Below are 24070 nucleotides of genomic sequence, written 5' to 3' on the forward strand. Positions count from 1 at the left end.
ACAGCGAGCACCGCACTCTACAATATTGCACTGAATCACTCCGAGCACCGCACAGGATGTTTAACGTCCTAATAATCACAAACAGGGGGAATTATTTACAGGGATTGCGCCACTTCACCACCCCTGTCAAACATACTTGACAAGGGGTCGGATCCCGCTGGGGATGCCAATTATGTTACGGCCCTACTGGGTCGCAACGGGGTTCTTTCTCTGATGTTAATAGAGTTTGGGTATCTGGCCCCAAGTTAGTAGTGGCTTTCAAGGGGTGTGTTCCGTAACGCAAGTAAATTAAAGGGGAAGGGAGACAAAGGCACTAAACTTAAATATATAATTACACCACCATCATAAATAAAAATATAAACAGTCACACGGGGGGGGGGTATAAACACTATAATATACAGAATGGTCTTCCTCTGAAGACGCAGGAATGTTCCAAGGTGCTCGAGAGGAGTAGCCCTGGTCCTCTTCTTGTGGCCTCAAGTTGAATCCTTCGATTCTCTCGAGTCTACCCTGGCCACAGGCCAGCCAAATCACAGTTCCACTGGGTGCACCGTCGTGGAGGCCTTCAACCACAAATCCAGCCTGTAGCTGGCAGGTTCCAATTGGTTCCGCTGGTTAGGCCACTCCACGACCGATACTAGGGTTGCGAGCCCTAGGCAGGAGCCTCGTGTGATTTCACAGATCACTCTCCTCACCACAACACCCCAGTGGCTAGTCTTCTCCACCAGTCAGCCCCGGGTACGACAATTCCTCAACTGCCACGTCACAGGCAGTATAACACAACAGTGTTCATCCGGGGGGTGACTCAGCTTCTGCAGCAAACACGTGGAGATACTTAGGCTGCCTTGGGTAGACTGCCCCCACCGTCCGATTCAGCAGTCCCAGGTCGACTCTGTAATCAGACAAGTCATCAGTACTAGTTACACTCTAGGGCACCTCACTCACAGGCTTAGACACAGATGCCCACCTATCTACTCCATAGATGGCGTTGCTGTCTAAGCATCACCTCACCAGAGGTCAGCAGGGGCTACGTTACTAGCTGATCAAGACGGGAAACCAGCCCCTATGGCCGGTAAATCTCGTCCTCACTAGATGGCGTCGTCCGGACGAACGTCGTCGTCCACCTCTCTCTCAGTTCATTGTGTAATAACTTAATCTTATGACCAATTAAAGAATCTATAGAAAATTTATCACCAGTAAAAATATGAATCATTAACATCAGAAATTAATCATTCTAATAAACACGTATTATCTCCAGTGTACACAGTATCCAATAAAATGATAGGATAAAATAATGAGATTTTGAATAATTAAATGAATACGAAAAGTCTTAGCTTGAAGACGATTTCAAAGGCATCAGTTACGAATCATCCTCGGGATCTCCGGAATTCCTCGTAGAACACTGGGAGATGAATAACACGGGTAAGGTAACAGCTCGTGGATTCTTCACACGCGAGCTGTAATTTAAGGGATATTACGTAGCAATGTACTAGGCTACTAAATATCTATATTCAAGGAAATGGAAATAAATTAATTTAGAATACTAAAATGGGTTTTGTTTAAGTTGCTCGATGTAACGACAAGCTACCCTGCCATATACAATCTCTAATGATGTATCAAAAGGGAGTTATATATACTTAGCTAAAAGGATACTGAATAAGTTGAGGCTTGCCGAAACCGCGTCCCAAGCTCTAGTGTCACAATGGCAAACACGTGGTCGCTAGCTTGACTTGGATGTCGACGCGCTTATTTGGCCGGTCACGACGGATCACGTAGAACAAATTAACTAGTTCTGTGATGAGTATCAGGTTAAATCTTGCTGACAACTTCACCGTAACGTGTCCTAGACTCTGACACCAAAACTAGTTGCTCAATTCCGCAACAAGTCTTCACGCCGCACACTGGCGACTTCTCCTCCTCGAGCTGCAGTTGCCACACACACAATGGCGTCTCCCTCTCTCCCCCGCGTCCCGCATTCGCCACAGAAATTATTTATCACGAATAATATTATTTCGCGCAGTTGTGGCTAAAATGCTTTGATAAAGACTGGGTTGTAATTCTAGGGAGCTAAACATTATTACTTTCTCGTCTTGCGGTGGTAAACAAGAAATGGAGATGATTTTAGTATTCTCCATGGCATTCACGCGTGACGGTAAATTTATTACTTGATAACAATTGTAACTAAAAACTCTCAATTTGGCATTATTTGGGAGTTAGTTATCTGTAAATAATTATCACACGGAATACTGATGATTTTAGAGAATCACATTCAATTCTCTAACACACTGGATATAAATGTGTTTAACTAGGTAGAATCTGACGCAATACTGGAGCTTGGTTACGTAAGAATTCCAGCATTATTGTACAGATACAATTATTAGTTCATGTGAACACTACTGTTAGTTAATTTTAGTTACTACAGTAATTAGTATATTTTAGTAATAGTTAATAATAATACAACAGTATTGTATTAGTGTTGGAAATTTCCAACACTCTCACCACAGTAGTGCACAATGGTAACACTCACCACAGTAGTTTACAATGGAAACTCTCACCCCAGTAGTGCATAAAAGCAACTCTCGCCCCAGTCGTGCACAATGGTAACTCGAACCCCATTAGTGTACAATGGTAATTCTCACCACAGTAGTGCACAATGGTAACTCTCACCCTAATAGTGCAAACTTGGAACTCTCACCCCAGTAGTGCACACTTGGAACTCTCAGCCCAGTTGTGAACAATAGCAACTCTCACCACAGTAGTGCATAATGGTAACTCTCACCCCAGTGGTTCACACTTGGAACTCTCACCCCAGTAGTGCACACTTGGAACTCTCAGCCCAGTTGTGAACAATAGCAACTCTCACCACAGTAGTGCATAATGGTAACTCTCACCCCAGTGGTTCACACTTGGAACTCTCACCCCAGTAGTGCACAATAGGAACTCTAACCACAGTAGTGTACACAGGTAACTCGCACCCCAGTAGTGCACAATGGCAACTCTTAACCCTGTAGTGCATAATGGGAACTCTCACCACAGTAGTGCATAATGGTAACTCTCACCCAGTAGTGCACACTTGGAACTCTCACTACAGTAGTGCACAATGGTAACTCTCACCCAGTAGTGCACACTTGGAACTCTCACCACAGTAGTGCATAATGGTAACTCTCACCCCAGTGGTTCACACTTGGAACTCTCACCCCAGTAGTGCACAATAGGAACTCTAACCACAGTAGTGTACACAGGTAACTCGCACCCCAGTAGTGCACAATGGCAACTCTTAACCCTGTAGTGCACAATGGGAACTCTCACCCCAGTAGTGCACAATGGTAACTCTCACCACAACAGTGCACACTTGGAAATCTCACCCCAATAGAGCACTATAAGAAATCTCTCCCCAGTAGCGCACTATAAGAAATCTCACCCCAGTAGTGCACTATAAGAAATCTCACCCCAGTAATGCACTATACCAAATCTCATCCTAGTAGTGCACAATAAGAAATCTCACCCCAGTAGTGCACAATGGGAACTCACTCCAGAAGTGCACAATAAGGAATTTCACCCCAGTAGTGCACAATGGGAACTCACTCCAGAAGTGCACAATAAGGAATCTCACCCCAGTAGTGCACAATGGGAACTCTTACCCCAGAAGTGCACAATAAGAACTCTCACCCCAGTACTGCACAATGGGAACTCTTAGCCCAGAAGTGCACAATAAGAACTCTCACCCCAATACTGCACAATGGAAACTCTCACCAAATAGTGCACATTGTAAACTCTCACCCCAGTAGTGTACAATGGGAACTCTCACCAGAGTAGTGCAAAATGGTAACACTCACCAGAGTAGGGTACAATGGAAACTCACCCCAGTAGTGAATAATAACAACTCTCGCCCCAGTAGTGCACAATGGTAACTCGCACCCTAGTAGTGCAAACATGGAACTCTTACCCTAGTAGTGCACACTTGGAACTCTCTCCCCAGTTGTGCACAATAGCAACTCTCACCACCGTAGTGCATAATGGTAACTTTCACCCCAGTGGTTCTTACTTGGAACTCTCACCCCAGTATGGCACACTTGGAACTCTCACCCCAGTAGTGCACACTTGGAACTCTCATTCCAGTAGTGCATAATGGCAACTCTCACCAAAGTAGTGCACAATGGTAACTCTCACCCTAGTAGTGCAAATTTGAACTCTCACCCCAGTAGTGCACACATGGAACTCTCACCCCAGTTGTGCACAATAGCAACTCTCACTATACTAGTGCATAATGGTAACTCTCACCCCAGTGGTTCACACTTGGAACTCTCACCCCAGGAGTGCACACTTGGAACTCTCACCCCAGTAGTGCACACTTGGAACTCTCACCCCAGTTGTGCACACTTGGAACTCTCACTCCAGTAGTGCACACTTGGAACTCTCACCCCAGTAGTACACAATGGAAACTCTCACCCAGTAGTGCACAATGGAATCTCTCACCCAGTAGTGCACAATGGAAACTCTCACCCTGTAGTGCACAATGGAAAGTCTCACCCCAGTAGTGCACACTTGGAACTCTCTCCCCAGTAATGCACAATGGGATCTCTCACTACAGTAGTGTACAATAGTAACTCTCATCACAGGAGTGCACACTTGGAACTCTCACCCCAGTAGTGCACAATAGGAACTCTCACAACAGTAGTGCACAACGGAAAATCTCACCACAGTAGTGTAAAATGGGAACTCTCACCCCAGTAGTGCACAAAGGGAACTCTCACAACAGTAGTGCACAAAGGGAACTCTCACAACAGTAGTGCACAATGGGAACTCTCACAACAGTAGTGCACAATGGGAACTCTCACAACAGTAGTGCACAATAGCAACTCTCACCCCCAGTACTGCACAATGGGAACTCTCACCCCAGTAGTGCACTATGGGAACTCTCACCCAGTAGTGCACTATGGGAACTCTCACCCCAGTAGTGAACAATGGGAACTCTGACCCTAGTAGTGCACAATAGGAACTCTCACCCCAGTAGTGCACTATGGGAATTCTCACCCAGTAGTGAACAATGGGAACTCTGACCCCAGTAGTGCACAATAGGAACTCTCTCCCCAGTAGTGCACTATGGGAATTCTCACCACAGTAGTGCACAATGGTAACTCTCACCACAGTAGTGCACAATGGTAATTCTCACCCCAGTAGTGTACAATGGGAACTTTCATCCATAGTAGTGTGCCATCTAAACTCTCACAAAGAGTGCACCATGTAAACTCTCACCCAGTAGTGCATAATATAAACTCTCATCACAGTAGTTTACAAGGTAAACTCTCAGCCCAGTATATCACCTTGTAAACTCTAACCTCATTAGTATACCATGTAAACTCTCACCCCAGTAGTACACAATGGCTACTCTCACCCAAGTAGTGCACAATGGCATCTCTCACCACAGTAGTGCACCATGTAAACTCTCACCACAGTAATGCACCATGTAAACTCTCATTACAGTAGTGTACCATGTAAACTCTCATCCCGGTAGTGCATACTTGGAACTCTCACCCAAGTAGTACACAATAAAAACTCTCACTTTAGTAGTGCACACTTGGAACTGTCATTCCCAGTAGTGCACAATGGGAACTCTCATCACAGTATTGTAAACTTGGAACTCTAACCCCAGTAGTGCACAATATAAACTCTCACGCCAGTAGTACACCATGTAAAATCTCACCACAATATTGCACCATGTAAACTCTCACTACAGTAGTGTACCATGTAAACTCTCACCCCAGTTGTGCACAACGGGAACTCTCACCCAGTAGTGCACAATGGGAACTCTGACCCCAGTAGTGCACACTTGGAACTCTGCTCCCAGTAGTGCACAATAAGAACTCACCCCAGTAGTGCACAATAAGAACTCACCCCAGTAGTCCACAATAAGAACTCACCCCAGTAGTGCACAATAAGAACTCACCTCGGTAGCGCACAATAAGAACTCACCCCAGTAGTGCACAATAAGAACTCAACCCAGTAGTGCACAATAAGAACTCACCCCAGTAGTGCACAATAAGAACTCACCCCAGTAGCGCACAATAAGAACTCACCCCAGTAGTGCACAATAAGAACTCACCTCGGTAGCGCACAATAAGAACTCACCCCAGTAGTGCACAATAAGAACTCACCTCGGTAGCGCACAATAAGAACTCACCCCAGTAGTGCACAATAAGAACTCACCCCAGTAGTGCACAATAAGAACTCACCCCAGTAGTGCACAATAAGAACCCACCCCAGTAGTGCACAATAAGAACTCACCCCAGTAGTGCACAATAAGGACTCACCCCAGTAGCGCACAATAAGAACTCACCCCAGTAGCGCACAATGGAAACTCACATCCAGTAGTGCACAATGAAAACTTTCATCCCCAGTAGTGCACAATGCCAACTCTCACCCCAGTAGTGCACAAAGTAAACTCTCACCCCCAGTAGTGAACCATGAAATTCTCTCCACAGTAGTGCACAATTGGAACTCTCACCCCCCATAAAGCACAATGGAAACTCTCACCCCAGTAGTACGCAATGGCTACTCTCACCCCAGTAGTGTACAATGGTAACTCTCACCCCAGTAGTGAACACTTGGAATTCTCACCCCAATAGTCCACAATGGCAACTTGAACCTAAGTAGTGCACAATGGAAACTCACCTGAATAGTTCACATTGTAGACTCTCACCTTAGAAGTGTACACTGGGAACTCTCACCACAGTAGTGTACCATGTCAACTCTCACCCAGCAGTGCACCATGTAAACTCTCACCCCAGTAGTGCAACAAGGTAACCTCTTAACCCCACTAGGGCGATATGTGATCTCTCACCCTACTTGAACCCTACATAAACTCTCGCCCCCAGTGGTGTATCACATGAACTCAATACAGTCGTGCACCAAGTAAACTCCCCAGTTGTGCACCATGCAAACTGTCACCCCTGTACTGTACCATGGAAAATCTCACCCCAGTAGTGCAAATGGAAACCTTTATCACAATAGTGCACCTTTGAAACTGTTACCCCCAGTAGTGCACTATGTAAACTCTCACCCCAGTATTGTGCTATGTAAATTCTCACCCCTGTAGTGAGCAATGTAAATTCTCACCCCTGTAGTGAGCAATGTAAACTCTAAATCCTGTTGTTAATCCTGTTAACTCTCATCCTAGTAACATCATAACAATAAGCCGAGAGATTTATTTTAGGTGAAAGCTTTATTTGTAAATCTGGACTTTTACCTTGAAGTGTAACCTATCATTAGAAGCATATGTCGTGTATAATGAGGAATTATATAGAGTAAACTCAGGCGACGTTCTGATGCACCTCACATCGTCTTTATCATGAAAGGTTGCATCAAGACGTTGAGCACAGATCGATGGAATAATCTGTGAGGGAAATTGGAGAAACGATATGTATATGACTGATCGAAATAGGATGTTAATGCGTAAAATGTTTTGTAAGTCAGCAATTTCTCCAGGAGATAATCTGAAGATGTTATATATTGTTATATCTGGAGAAATTGTTACTGTGTTAAATGTGTCTGTAAATTCAAAGCTCTAGTTTGATGTACCATAAAATGCAAACCTACATACTCTACTGAATGACGTCAGAGTCCAACGAAGTAGTGAGTAAAAACATATTTTTTTTACTTGTATAATGACTTTGGTGTGTTCTATGTCAACAAGAATGCCGGAAAATAAAATATACAAATTGAGAATGAGTTTCAATTTTCTCGAACATATGTGCAGCGATTTTGATTACATATTCCATGCCGTCGGCTGACATACAAAAAATATAATAACAATATGTGCTCAATCAAAAAAAAAAATATTACAACATTGGTTGGTGGGGTTATATGAAGGTGCGTATTACAAAGGCGCAGGTAATCATCGACACTCGCATTTTTATATATAAGGATTGCTGACGGGCTAGCTACCTGGCTAGTCTACCCATAGGCAGGGGGATCGGTCGCGTGTCTCAAACAGCTGCGTTGAACCACCTCTGGTCTGCCTGTTACCAAAGGCAAGCCGCTATAGCAATAATTGGTAAGAGGTCTTCACGCTGGTATCATCTGAAAGCCTCTCGGCTGAAAGCTGGCAATAGAGAAGGCGTGAAGAATCATCACCAGTACAATGAGGGATGCAGACTGGCTGGTCCTGGTGTGGGTGTTCGTCCTTTACTACTCCTTTGGCACTGTTGCTGAAGGACAACAGGTAAGTTATACGGGTTCTTCTCTCTCTCTCTCTCTCTCTCTCTCTCTCTCTCTCTCTCTCTCTCTCTCTCTCTCTCTCTCTCTCTCTCTCTCTCTCTCTCTCTCTCTCTCTCTCTCTCTCTCTCTCTCTCTCTCTCTCTCTCTCTCTCTCTCTCTCTCTCTCTCTCTCTCTCTCTCTCTCTCTCTCTCTCTCTCTCTCTCTCTCTCTCTCTCTCTCTCTCTCTCTCTCTCTCTCTCTCTCTCTCTCTCTCTCTCTCTCTCTCTCTCTCTCTCTCTCTCTCTCTCTCTCTCTCTCTCTCTCTCTCTCTCTCTCCCTCTCTCTCTCTCTCTCTCTCTCTCCCTCTCTCTCTCTCTCTCTCTCTCTCTCTCCCTCTCTCTCTCTCTCTCTCTCTCTCTCTCTCTCTCTCTCTCTCTCTCTCTCTCTCTCTCTCTCTCTCTCTCTCTCTCTCTCTCTCTCTCTCTCTCTCCCTCTCTCTCTCTCTCTCTCTCTCCTTCTCTCTCTCTCTCTCTCTCTCTCTCTCTCTCTCTCTCTCTCTCTCCCTCTCTCTCTCTCTCTCTCTCTCTCTCTCTCCCTCTCTCTCTCTCTCTCTCTCTCTCTCTCTCTCTCTCTCTCTCTCTCTCTCTCTCTCTCTCTCTCTCTCTCTCTCTCTCTCCCTCTCTCTCTCTCTCTCTCTCTCTCTCTCTCTCTCTCTCTCTCTCTCTCTCTCTCTCTCTCTCTCTCTCTCTCTCTCTCTCTCTCTCTCTCTCTCCTCTCTCTCTCTCTCTCTCTCTCTCTCTCTCTCTCTCTCTCTCTCTCTCTCTCTCTCTCTCTCTCTCTCTCTCTCTCTCTCTCTCTCTCTCTCTCTCTCTCTCTCTCTCTCTCTCTCTCTCTCTCTCTCTCTCTCTCTCTCTCTCTCTCTCTCTCTCTCTCTCTCTCTCTCTCTCTCTCTCTCTCTCTCTCTCTCTCTCTCTCTCTCCCTCTCTCTCAACAAACCCCAACAGTGTTTATACAAATGTTTACCTAATAGTACTTTCCATACACACACACACACACACACACCAAACACACGAATGCGCCAAACACAAACACACAAACAAAAACTCAAACAAAAACTCACAAACAAACCCCAACACAGACAAACACACAAAACAAACCCCAACACAAACACACAAAACAAACAAAAACATTCCAAACACACACACATACTAAACACACTAACATCATATACGTGCACAAACATACCAAACACACACACATACACCAAACGCACAAACACACATCAAACGCACACAAACAACACATCAAACACACACACACACACACACAAACACACATAGATTGTGTGAAGGTTGTGCGAAGAAATCTAGTGGAACATCTGGAGCGAAAGAACTTTGTAACACAGCATCATCTTGGGTTCAGGGATGGCAAGTTCTGCCTCTCAGGGTTAATTGAATTCTACGACCAGGCAACAAAAATCAGGCAAGAAAGAGAGGGGTGGGCAGACTGCATATTTTTTCGATTGCCAGAAAGCCTTTGATACAGTACCACACAAGAGGCTAGTGAAAAAGCTGGAGATGCAGGCTGGAGTGAAAAGGAAGGTACTCCATTAGATAAGGGAGTACCTAAGCAACAGAAGACAACGAGCCACTGTGATGGGTGAGGTCTCAGATTGGCAAGACGTCACAAGTTTAGTCCCGCAGGGACTTAACTTGTGACATATAGGTCTTTGGACCTATACTGTTTCTGAAATATGTAAATATCTCCCAGAGGGTATAGAATTGTTTCTCTCAATGTTTGCTGATCATGCAAAAATTATGAGGATTGAAACAGAGTATGATAGTAGTTGGCTACAAGATGACCTAGACAGACTGAATGAATGGGCCAACCAATGGCTGCTGAAGTTCAACCCGTGTAAATGCAAAGTAATGAAACTAGGCGGTGGAAAAAGGAGGCCAGACACGGGATACAGAATAGGAGATGAAGTACTTCATGAAACGGACAGTGAGAAAGATCTAGGAGATGATATCACACCAAACCTGTCACCTGAAGCCCACATAAAAAAAATTACGTCGGCGGCATATGCGAGACTGGCTAACATCAGAACAGCGTTCAGGAACCTGTGTAAGGGAATCATTCAGAATCTTGTACACCACAGATGTAAGACCAATCCTGGAGTATGCGGCCCCAGCATGGAGCCCGTACCTTGTCAAGCACAAGACGAAGCTGGAAAAAGTACAGGAGTATGCGACTTGACTAGTCCCAGAACTAAGAGGCACGAGTTACGAGGAAAGGCTGCGGGACTCTTACTCTTCTGACTCTAGAAGACAAAAGAGTAAGGGAAGACATGATCAACACATACAAAATCATCAGGGGAATTGACAGAGTACACAAGGATACTCAATTCCAGACTGGTAGTAACCGAACAAGGGGACACAGGTGGTAACTCAGTACCCCAAATGAGCCACAGGGACGTTAGAAAGAACTTTTTCAGTGTCAGAGTAGTTAACAGGTGGAATGCATTAGGCAGTGATGTGGTGGAGGGTGACTCCTTGCACAATTTTAAATGTAGATATGATAGAGCCCAGTAGGCTCAGGAATCTGTACATCAGTTGATTGATGGTTGACAGGCGGAACCAAAGAGCCAAAACTTAACCCCCGCAAACACAACTAGGTGAGTACAACTAGGTGAGTACAGGTGGAAACTGAGTGAGCCACAGAAATATTAGAAAGAACTTTTTTAGTGTCAGAGTGGTTGACAAATGGAATGCATTAGGAATTGATGTGGTGGAGGCTGACTCCATACACAGTTTCAAGTGTAGATATGCTAGAGCCCAATAGGCTCAGGAATCTGTACACCTGTTGATTGACGGTTGAGAGGCGGGACCAAAGAGCCAGAGCTCAACCCCCTCAAACACAACTACGTGAGTATACACACACACACACACACACACACACACACACACACACACACACACACACACACACACACACACACACACACACACACACACACACACAGGATTAAGACAGAAGAGGACTGTTTGAGGCTTCAAGAAGACCTAGACAAACTGAAGGAATGGTCGAACAAATGGTTGTTAGAGGTTAACCCAACCAAATGTAATGTAATGAAGATAGGTGTAGGGAGCACGAGGCCAAATACAAGTTATCATCTGGGAGAGGAAATTTTTCAGGAGTCAGAGAAAGAAAAAGACTTGGGAATTGATATCACGCCAGACCTGTCTCCTGCAGACCATATCAAGCGGATAACATCAGCGGCATATGCCAGGCTGGCCAACATAGGAACGGCTTTCAGAAACTTGTGTAATAATCATTTAGAACTTTGTATACCACATATGTCAGGCCAATCCTGGAGTATGCAGCCCCAGCATGGAGACCATATCTAGTCAAGGATAAGAGTAAACTGGAAAAGGTTCAAAGGTTTGCCACCAGACTAGTACCCGAGCTGAGAGGTATGAGCTACGAGGAGAGACTACGGGAATTAAACCTCACTTCGCTGGAATACAGAAGAGTTAGGGGGTACATGATCACCACATTCAAGATTCTCAAGGGAATTGATAGGGTAGATAAAGACAGGCTATTTAACACAAGGGGACACAGGTGGAAACTGAGTGCCCAAATGAGCCACAGAGATATTAGAAAGAACTTTTTTTGCGTCAGAGTGGTTGACAAATGGAATGCATTGGGAAGTGATGTGGTGGAGTCAGCCTCCACTAGTGGAGGCTGACTCCATACACCGTTTCAAGTGAAGATATGATAGAGCCCAATAGGCTCAGGAATCTGTACATCTGTTGATTGACGGTTGAGTGGCGGGACTAAAGAGCCAGAGCTCAACTCCCGCAAACACAACTAGGTGAGTAACTAGGTGAGTACACACAAACATTAAGTATTTGCTTATAATTTAAATTGAAGACGTATTAAGAGGTGTTTTGTACATTAGCTAAAAATTTCTATGATTTAATTGACTGAAATCTACGTATTTTATACGTTAAAAAGACGACTATATGTAAGTAGTTACAGTGTCACCTAGCTGCTACAAATAAAAACGTCAGCAAATGTTTTGTGTTTACTGGGACTACATAAACAGGTTTACATGACAACATTAAATAACGCTCCACACAGCAAATCTACCGTATTACATCACTTATAAAATCGAAGTGTCACAAAAATGCTGGTAATTGTAACAAATAACTTTCAAGCAGTTTTCACTGTACTTTGAAAACAATACATATCCCTTATTAGGTTATTGTGGATGACAATGGATGTGCCCAGCACCCCACAACTCTGCTCCGCAGTCACACAAGCTTCCACTACCTCACTGAGCCGATTGCTCAATAATCGAGGCTATCATCTTATAGTCTGTATTTAATATCGTTAACGGCCTTCAGATCCCGAATTCATTCAAATCCCCACCTTTCGACAGCACCCGCACAATACCCAGAGCTTAACAGCTTGTCAAATGACCCAAACAGTAAGTAAAGACGTCCTTCACTTCTATGGCAATTATTTCCCAGAAAGACACACAAACATTGCAGTGAGGCTATCACTACCTTGGGTCCTAACCCTTTTCAGCATCTTCACTACTCCCCCATGCATCATAATATGTCACCAGGCTCACCAACCGTTTATTCATCTCCGGTCACACCACTGCCGAACAAAAAGACAAAAATCCCACACGCAACCCTCCATCATGATCAGGAGCCGGTAGCTGAGCGGACAGAACACTGGACGCGTAATCCTGTGGTCCCGGGTTCAATCCCTGGCGCCGGCGAGGAACAATGGGCAGTTTCTTTCCACCCTGATGCCCCTGTTTCCTAGCAGTAAATAGGTACCTGGGAGTTAGTCACCTGTCACGGGCTGCTTCCTGGGGGTGGAGGCCTGGTCGAGGACCGAGCCGCGGGGACACTAAAGCCCCGAAATCATCTCCAGATAACTCCAGATAACTCCAGATCATATCCCCACCCTTGAATACAAGTCACCCAGCTACAATCTCGCCCAGTGAAACATACCAGCTGCCCCACCCACCACAGATCCATCACTGAAGCGAAAAAAATACATACAAACCTCACCCCGGAACTTCTCCCTCCAACGGTCTCACCATAGCCCGTGCTACTTGGAACTTTTTGTTCCAAGTAGCTGAATCTAAAAAAAAACATCGTCCATCCCTAGCACATACCTGGCTAATGATTCACCAACCACTTTCTCTGCTAATAACGCTCGTACTAACCTCCACTAGTTCCCCTCTCGCCAATCACTTGGGCTGGACGGTAGAACGACGGTCTCAATAATAGGCTTCATGCAGGTCGGTGTTCAATCCCCGACCGTCTAAGTGGTTGGGCACCATTCCTTCCCTCCGTCCCATCCCAAATCCTTACCCTGACCCCTTCCAAGTGCTATATAGTCGTAATGGCTTGGCGTTTCGCTTGATATTTCCGTTCCGTAATTCCCCCTTCATAACCCCCTCCACTAGTTCACTCTTCTGGTCCTCAAGACACACGTTACACAATGAAATGTCCTCAAAACACTCACTACTTGCATCGGCAGAACTGTACAATGGCTCCAAATGACACTGCAACACATTAATTAATAAATTCACACCACCCAGAGGGAATCCCTGTTTCGCGTAAATTGTTTAATAATTTTGACGTTCATCCTCAACCGAATCCAACCGTTCTAAAACACTAGGAAAGTCCAACTTCCTACCTCGCAGCGAACCTTACCAATCACGAACCTTACTATAATTCACCTTACACCAACCCATAGCAGGATCGATCATGCCACACAAATACAAGCTAGATAAAATCTAAACAATGATCCGTAAAACTGATCGGCAATGTTTCCGCTTCACGAACCTCCAACAAAAAAACGATGAGTATTGATAGGATTTATCCTGGTTCCATTTAGCACGTGGAGAATTGAGAGAGTCACATCATGAAATCCACATACTCTTACCAATTTCATTCACCTGGGCTGTAGGAGTCTCGAACCATGGACCTCATGCGTGTGAGGCTGAAGCTCTATCAACTGGGCTATGAGTAGCCTTAATAAGGACAGTTTCCAGAAGCAGCTTCCTGCTGCCAAACTTGATTTTTCGACTATCTTTATTAAGACTACTCTTAGTCTAGTTAATAGAGGTTCGGCCTCACACGTGTGGGGTCCACGGTTTGAGACACCTACAGCCCAGGTGAATTGAATGTTTATTTCCATGGAAATGAGGATGACAATTTATATGGATATGAATGTAAAAATGGAGGACAAATCACATTCACATTTGAATCACATTCACGTTCAACTCACATTTGGAATGCAAGAATGGAGGACAATTGCTTTCATCCTGTGGATGACATTCATCCTATTTTTACATTCATTCTGTTCTTACATTCATCGTTTTCTTTCCTTATTCTTACATGCAACCTATTCTTACATTCATCCTATCCTTACCGTAATCTTACATTCATCCTATTCTTACTTTATTTTATTTTCATCCTATTTTTACATTCATCCTATTCTTAAATTCATCCAGTTCTTACCTAATTCTTACATGCAACCTATTCTTACCTTATTCTTACATTCATCCTATTTTTACCTTATTCTTACATTCATCCTATTCCTTCCTTATTCTTACATTCATCCTATTCCTTCCTTATTCTTACATTCATCCTATTCCTTCCTTATTCTTACATTCATCCTATTTCTTCCTTATTCTTACATTCATCCTTTTCTTACAGTCATCATATTCTTAACTTATTCTTACATTCATCCTATTCATACCTTTTTCATACATTCATCATATTCTTACCTGCTCCTCACCTATCTTTTCACTCTCTTTCCTTATATATTTGCCAGGACCTTCCTTGCCTTTATTTTGGGCTATTCATGCCCGTGCCACCTTTTGTGTGGCTTAATCTTCTTCAATGACACAATCCTCTCCTTTTACATGACTTGATAATGGTCCAGTACGAACTGAAATGCCGTCGTTTGTTCACTTTCTGATGTGTAGTTTGGCCATCATAACCTTAAGCTAATCTAACCTTAATAGATAGCAGATAGTTATGTAGTTGTGCTCAATCCATTCCAGTGAGCAGATTTCTTCCCTGAGGACAGGTACAAATTTGTACTTTTCGCAGAAAGTCTGGAAATTCATAATACTGAAGGACAGGGGAAAATACTTGCAACTTTGAGGTCATCAACTTGCACTGAAAATGTGCATCAATATGCTTGCAGGAGAGTGAGAGCAGGACGTGCACCACAAGTGGAGGAGTGTGTGTGGAGGCCCGGGCTGACTGTCTCACCATCCTCACTGACTATGATGACTGCCTTCATGGCGCCCGCTGCTGCCTCAGTGAGTATACTTATGTTATACACATATTATCACCAATATATACACTCAGAGGTGATCCCGGCTTCTCGGTGAATATAAACTGAAAGATTAGTTTTCTACTGCGTCCAGAACTAAAGTATACCTGCTTCAGGTATACTTCATGGCTGCTTGTCAGGATGGAATTCATGGTTGTCTTAATAACCCTCTAGAGATTGATAGGCCTTAAGCCTAACACTAAACCAACGAGTTACGTGGAACACACATAGACCATTAGATTCCAGTGAATATATTTGTGTATGGAAGCCTTGTAGTGGATCAAACACTCTACATATAGTGAAGCATTTACCCAGCCAATTTATAAATAAATAAATGCACTCTATTGCGTCTCAGTTGATACATTTAGTAAATTGTTCCTTATCTTTACTACCCAATTACAGATTAATTATTGAGCTTCATTAGACTGAAAATGTTTACTGATAAACTCCTTTTAAACATTGTTCACATTGTTACACAGTAGACTTTACTGATCAAGACCTGACATATCTGCAGCAAAATTAATCTAAACAATACTCTGCTAATATATATAAAAAGTCAAGGCGAGTATAGAGGGTGGCCATCACATTGAATCAGGAATACATTTAGGGTATGAAACAAACATTTTAGTTTATTTGACCACAACAACGTTTAAGGATGTCGTTAACAAAGAAAACACTAATACAAAGTGAAGTCACATTTACATGATGTATCAATGTTAACTGATGCCACATGAGATAAGAGAAGCGTTGGAGGTGCAACTCCTGGGCCACAGCTAGAGTGAATAAGGATAAGGTGTGAAACACCTGATTGGCCTTAAGTGGAATCCTCAGGACCCATAGAGGATTCAGTTCAATCCAAGGTTTCATTAGTTTTGACCATGACGTGTTGAACCGGCCTAGGGCGTGTGTTTTGGAGTACCAAGTGTTCAGGTTCGAATCATTTTCATGGCTCCTACTGACTTTCTCAAAACATAAAAGTTACCACAATGGCCGAAGTTTTTAATAGCAACACCGATTTTCCAGGGATTGAAGATGGGTTATCATCTTCATCCTACATATCACCTGAACCTCTCACAGGACCTGCTCACGTTCCAATGACCATATACCACTCTAACAACCCAGTTTACATTCAAACAATACCTTATTCTTCATCCAAAAGTGCTAAATGGGATGTATTATATTAAGCAAATGTTATAGTTTTCTAGGGTGATACTTAAAGCTGAAAATTATAGAGTTCCTTATTAGAAATGTTGAAGCTTAATGGTAACTCTAATAACAGTCCATTTCAGTAATTCATATTAATAATAACAGTTAACAACTCCTGGTTGTTAATCTTTTAATTAGAATGAAGTAAAATGTTATATTTATGCTACTCGATGTTTCAATATACAGCCTTTTATTTACATGATATAATCTGCTTTGGATCAGTCTTATTCTTGGAATATAAAAATTATATTTGTTTCCTATATGCTATCCATCGGTCCTGCTGCAGCTCTTTAAGAAGCGTTTGAGACCACTTTATTTTACCAAAATACATGAGTATGATCCGCCTGACCACTTGCGTATATTCCTCTTGGCAGCTTGAGATTTACATCTGTTGCTTGTGTCAGTATACACCAACAGTATGAATCAGTATGGCACACTTGGTTTCCTCGTGATTATTATTAGGAAGCCTTTTAGGTTTGTAATGCATCCCTCAGCCAATGGGACAACAAAGTATTTACTTAATATACAGAGCACCATCCTCGGTACGTAATATTAAAGAATTACTGCAGTAATTCTGTTAAGGACAGTTAAGAGTATGTAATCTCTGTGAAGGCAACTTGTACTTGTTTTTTATGTGCAAATGTTTGTGAATAAACTTTACTAATTTTCGGCTTTTAATTTTTATGTGTAAATGTTCTTCTCTTCACATTCTTAGTTAAGGATATTTCTTTTTATTCTAGAAGTTATGTGTAATGTCTGATAACATTTCCGAATATTTTGTACAACTTAAATGTAAATAATTTATATATGATATTAAGTAAGGCATTTTACTGTTTAACATTTGGCTGGTGTTTTTCACAGAGGAGGACCTTGGGTCAAGAAGGCTTCAGCGGGAGAGAAGGGAAGTTCTCAACAAACGTTCCAGAAGCGACGTCAACACCGCAAGAGCACCAAGAGACCACAGTAAAACACACAAGAAAACTAACAAGAACATACGTCACAACAGAAATGAAAAGAAAAAGGGAAAGAAAAGTCAAGAGAGCAAGAGGAATGGAAGAAAGAACATTGTGGGAGGTGGTAAGACAAGTGGAGCTGAGCGTCGTAGAACACGAGGTAGAAACCACAAACTCGGAGGAAAAGAAATGTCACAGCGTCGCAGAGGACAAGGAAAAGTGGGACAACGTAAGCCAAGTATTAAACATCAACGGAGACAAAGCACAAATAAGCTAAACAAAAACATTGAGAAGAGCAAATATCGCAAAAAACAAGTGAAAAATACGAACAAATTAATGAAAAAGAAAACAAGCAACACACAAAAAGATAGAAGGAAAGAACGTAAATTAAATTCAGAGAGTAAAGGGAAACGTAAACAAATAAATGGTAAAGGTAAACAAATGCACAAAAACAAAGGAAAGGCAATGCGGCAAAGAAAACCAAATAAAGAGAAGAAAAACAAACGAATGAATGAGAGTAAACGTCGCAAAATCCCAAAGAAAGTGAAGAAAAACAAAGGGATGGAAGACAACAAACGTGGTACAAGACCAAAGAAAGTTAAGGGAATGAAAGGAAAAATACGAATGGAAAATACTAAAGATAAGAGAGAACGTAGTAAAAAGAAACAAATAAAAGGAAATGTGAATATCAAGAAACAGAAAAGAAAATATGCCAAAAACAAGGCTAAAGGAAGAAGGAAGGATCAAGACAAGAGCAAAGTGAATCTACGGAAGAAGATCCTGAGCGATGGCAGGAGGATAGGTATGTGAGTCTGGTTAAATAGATCCAACAGAGGGAGGGATAGTGACAGGCCGCAAGCCAAGAAATATATGCTTACTTACGGTGAGGTATGCACACATAAAACATATATAATAAACACAAACACTTGTTAACCTTTTATCAACAGTTCAGATCTTGAACAGCTTATGGTCGCTTCGCCTTAAATGTGAGCGTTCATTACCACACCCTCAACATGTTGTCATAACGCAAACTCTAGGTTTTCCCTCTGGTAGTAACATGCTATTTTGATACGGGCGTGTGTGCTTACTTCCCGAGATGGACCTTTATGTGCTCATGGGGCTGAGCTTCATCCTTCCGCCTTTTAACCTCTAATATCATTATATTTGTGTTCCCGGATATATTGGCTTAAGTCGTATCTACATCTGAGTCTGAGTTAAAAGTTTGCCTCCACTATTTCACTCCTCAATTTATTCCATTTGTTTAACTACTTTGATTAAAAAAGTTATTTATAGTTATTGTGGCTTATTCGGATACTTAGTTTGCAAATACCCTCCGGTTCATGGCACACCCATGTTAAAGAGGCTACCTATTAATTCCCAAGCGGGCTTTGTATTTCGTAATCATTCTATAATTCAATGACGCGCAATGTATTAAACAACTTCTATCTTGAAGCTTACGCCTCAGCTTCGACACAAGATTACTATAATTGGTGTATTTGATAGGATTTATTCTCCATTCAAAAACAGTAACAATTATAAATGAACCGACATATGCCGTTGATTTAATAATATAAACTTGAAAGGCCTAAAAAAAAATAGGAAGAAGACAAAAACACAGGCATAGTGGAAGGTGTAGAATAACTGTTATGTACTGAGATTATACACTGACCGATGTTTTATCTCCAGCTTCCAAGGACACTCTGGGAAGACCAACCTTGAGTAAAGGACATCGTTCTAGACAGAATGTGAAGTCATATGGACTTGTTGATGATAAAAGACGTAAGTATCTCCCTGTTTATATGTCCATTTTGCCTTGACAGCGTTACTGTGACCACGTAACGAGTAATACCCTGACCACATTGTTACTGTGTTGTGTATTACCATGACCACATTGTGACTGTTGTGTATTACCATGACCACATTGTGACTGTTGTGTGTTACCATGACCACATTGTGACTGTTGTGTGTTACCATGACCACATTGTGACTGTGTTGTGTGTTACCATGACCACATTGTTACTGTTGTGTGTTACCATGACCACATTGTGACTGTTGTGTGTTACCATGACCACATTGTGACTGTTGTGTGTTACCATGACCACATTGTGACTGTTGTGTGTTACCATGACCACATTGTGACTGTTGTGTGTTACCATGACCACATTGTGACTGTTGTGTGTTACCATGACCACATTGTGACTGTTGTGTGTTACCATGACCACATTGTGACTGTGTTGTGTGTTACCATGACCACATTGTGACTGTGTTGTGTGTTACCATGACCACATTGTGACTGTGTTGTGTGTTACCATGACCACATTGTGACTGTGTTGTGTGTTACCATGACCACATTGTTACTGTGTTGTGAGTTACCATGACCACATTGTGACTGTATTCAGTGTTACCATGGCCACATTGTGACTGTGTTGTGTGTTACCATGACCACATTGTGACTGTGTTGTGTGTTACCATGACCACATTGTGACTGTGTTGTGTGTTACCATGACCACATTGTGACTGTATTCAGTGTTACCATGGCCACATTGTGACTGTGTTGTGTGTTACCATGACCACATTGTTACTGTTGTGTGTTACCATGACCACATTGTGACTGTATTCAGTGTTACCATGACCACATTGTGACTGTATTCAGTGTTACCATGACCACATTGTGACTGTGTTGTGTGTTACCATGACCACATTGTGACTGTGTTGTGTGTTACCATGACCACATTGTTACTGTGTTGTGAGTTACCATGACCACATTGTTACTGTGTTGTGAGTTACCATGACCACATTGTGACTGTGTTGTGTGTTACCATGACCACATTGTTACTGTGTTGTGAGTTACCATGACCACATTGTGACTGTGTTGTGTGTTACCATGACCACATTGTGACTGTATTCAGTGTTACCATGGCCACATTGTGACTGTGTTGTGTGTTACCATGACCACATTGTGGCTGTATTCAGTGTTACCATGACCACATTGTGACTGTATTCAGTGTTACCATGACCACATTGTGATTATGCTCATTGGTATCATTGGTATTGGTGATTTTGCTCGGTTACCAGGACCACATAGTGATTATGCTCGGTTACCATGACCACATAGTGATTATGCTCGGTTACCATGACCACATAGTGATTATGCTCGGTTACCATGACCACATAGTGATTATGCTCGGTTACCATGACCACATAGTGATTATGCTCGGTTACCATGACCACATAGTGATTATGCTCGGTTATCAGGACCACATAGTGATTATGCTCGGTTACCATGACCACATAGTGATTATGCTCGGTTATCAGGACCACATAGTGATTATGCAGAGTTACAATGACCACATAGTGATTATGATGAGTTACCATGACCACGTGGTGATAATGTCCGTTGGTATAGTGACCATGTGGTTACTATATCCAGTGTTACCATGAGTAATTGAAGCAACAATCAGAAACAATGTTGAGTAGCATCGATGTTAAAGAAAATAATGATTAACCAATTATACTTTATCTGATTTTAACCACAGGAAAATACACGTGATATTGAGAACACGAGTATACTGATGTTACATGTAAAAACTCAACATATATATAGGAGTGACTCTATTTCACCCCGTCACTCATATTATGGTGAATGAACACTAAACCGTTGCGACCACCGAGCTACAAGACCAAGGTGAAGAGAGCAATAGTTTCCTTAAAAGCCAGGTATATTCGCTCTGGATCAAGGGAAAGCCACCAAGCAGCTGCATGTTCACTGCCAAATTCCCTTGAACGTCCATGAATGGGCCAAGCTCGCAAATAAAGATCACTTTAAGTGTACATTGGTTCTTATAGTCAATGGTGCAGTCAGTGGTGAAGTGGTATTGATACTGTGTACGATAGTGGGTTGACTCCTGGATATGTAGGTACGAGTCTTGGTCGGGTTATAGAGTTCTTAAGTGATTTATTGCATGGGGACTATTTAAGCTTTCTTTCATATTTTTAGGCACAGATCAATCTGTGTACGCACTGGGATTTGATTAATATCTGTGCCCAAATTGAACCACGTTTGTTGCCGAGGATTGATAGATCTTGGAACTCAGTGAGCTGCACGTCCAACTAATCTTTATAGACAACTGCTGGTGTGGTTATAGATCTCTGCACGCAAAGGGGAGAGCCATGGTAATGCAGGTTCAAACCCAGGTCGAAGCACAGGGTACAATAGGGATTTCCGACTGGGTACCAAACAACCTTTCTTTCATATATGTCTTCATTATACCTAATAGGCCAAATTGCCTATCCAGCCGAGTTTTCCTGTCTTTTTTATTATTAAATTATAACCACGAATCTTCTCAATATTTCTTACGTTTTTCTTCATTGTCGAGGGAAGTTAAAAATTTAGCACTCCTAAGATCATTTTAACACCGTTGGGAGGTTGGATTCTGTGGCGGATATAGTCCCGACTTGCAACCTCTTTTGTACGATCTGCGTTGTGTAGAGGTAGAGTACTTGTTATGTCAGGGTGCAAGAACACTCTGGCTATCAAAGGTTCGAGGCAGTTCACAGGAGAGTGAGTTCCTTTGTACATTTGACTTTTGGGTTTAAGTAACTAAGTAATATATATATATATATATATATATATATATATATATATATATATATATATATATATATATATATATATATATATATATATATATATATAAATATATATATATATATATATATATATATATATATATATATATATATATATATATATATATATATATATATATATATATATATATATATATATATATATATATATATATATATATATATATATATATATATATATATATAACTGAAAACTCACACCCCAGAAGTGACTCGAACCCATACTCCCAGAAGCAACGCAACTGGTATGTACAAGACGCCTTAATCCACTTGACCATCACGACCGGACAAAATGAGGTGATAGCCGAGGCTATTTGAACCACCCCACCGCCGGCACTCGGATAGTAATCTTGGGCATAGCATTTTACCAAATCACCTCATTCTTTGGGGCACACGTGAGGAACACAAATGCAAACAAGCCTGAATGGTCCCCAGGACAATATGCAACTGAAAACTCACACCCCAGAAGTGACTCGAACCCATACTCCCAGAAGCAACGCAACTGGTATGTACAAGACTGGGAGTATGGGTTCGAGTCACTTCTGGGGTGTGAGTTTTCAGTTGCATATTGTCCTGGGGACCATTCAGGCTTGTTCGCATTTGTGTTCCTCACGTGTGCCCCAAAGAATGAGGTGATTTGGTAAAATGCTATGCCCAAGATTACTATCCGAGTGCCGGCGGTGGGGTGGTTCAAATAGCCTCGGCTATCACCTCATTTTGTCCGGTCGTGATGGTCAAGTGGATTAAGGCGTCTTGTACATACCAGTTGCGTTGCTTCTGGGAGTATGGGTTCGAGTCACTTCTGGGGTGTGAGTTTTCAGTTGCATATTGTCCTGGGGACCATTCAGGCTTGTTTGCATATATATATATATATATATATATATATATATATATATATATATATATATATATATATATATATATATATATATATATATATCTATATAAATATATATATATATGTATATATATGTCGTACCTAATAGCCAGAACGTACTTCTCAGCCTACTATGCAAGGCCCGATTTGCCTAATAAGCCAAGTTTTCCTGAATTAATATATTTTCTCTAATTTTTTTCTTATGAAATGATAAAGCTACCCATTTCATTATGTATGAGGTGAAATTTTTTTTATTGGAGTTAAAATTAACGTAGATATATGACCGAACCTAACCAACCCTACCTAACCTAACCTAACCTATCTTTATAGGTTAGGTTAGGTTAGGTAGCCGAAAAAGTTAGGTTAGGTTAGGTTAGGTAGGTTAGGAAGTCGAAAAACAATTATTTCGTGAAAACTTGGCTTATTAGGCAAATCGGGCCTTGCATACTAGGCAGAGAAGTGCGTTCTGGCTACTAGGTACGACATATATATATATATATATATATATATATATATATATATATATATATATATATATATATATATATATATATATATATATATATATTGGTGTATACTGGCAGCAGGTTTTCTTTCAAACATGTTTCATTGAATATGACCGCATATTCTGTATTTATTATTTTCTGGTTTAGGGCTTCTATCCCTCTAACTATTTTCTTAGCATCAGGGCTTAATTGAAATAGGAGTTCTCCAAAACTCATTTTCGTACTTTTAAGGTGAAGAAAAGAAGTGATTTACTATAGAGTGTATTACACTTATTTGTATAATTTGCACGACGTTTCGAACCTC

General features: G+C 41.8%; 1 protein-coding gene across 1 annotated transcript in view; it reads left to right on the forward strand.

The window, feature by feature from the left end:
* The first annotated feature begins 8140 nt into the window (after positions 1-8140).
* The window catches only part of LOC138352868 (uncharacterized protein DDB_G0287625-like), a 46568-nt gene continuing 30638 nt past the window's right edge, over positions 8141-24070 (forward strand). Inside the window, exons 1-4 of the mRNA XM_069305420.1 lie at positions 8141-8221; positions 15443-15560; positions 17642-18535; positions 19420-19512. Of these exons, the coding sequence (XP_069161521.1) occupies positions 8141-8221; positions 15443-15560; positions 17642-18535; positions 19420-19512 (1186 nt within the window). The remainder of the gene's footprint in view (positions 8222-15442; positions 15561-17641; positions 18536-19419; positions 19513-24070) is intronic.

This window comes from Procambarus clarkii, chromosome 55 (assembly GCF_040958095.1).
Source record: "Procambarus clarkii isolate CNS0578487 chromosome 55, FALCON_Pclarkii_2.0, whole genome shotgun sequence".
In the NCBI taxonomy this organism is placed as follows: Eukaryota; Metazoa; Arthropoda; class Malacostraca; order Decapoda; family Cambaridae; genus Procambarus; species Procambarus clarkii.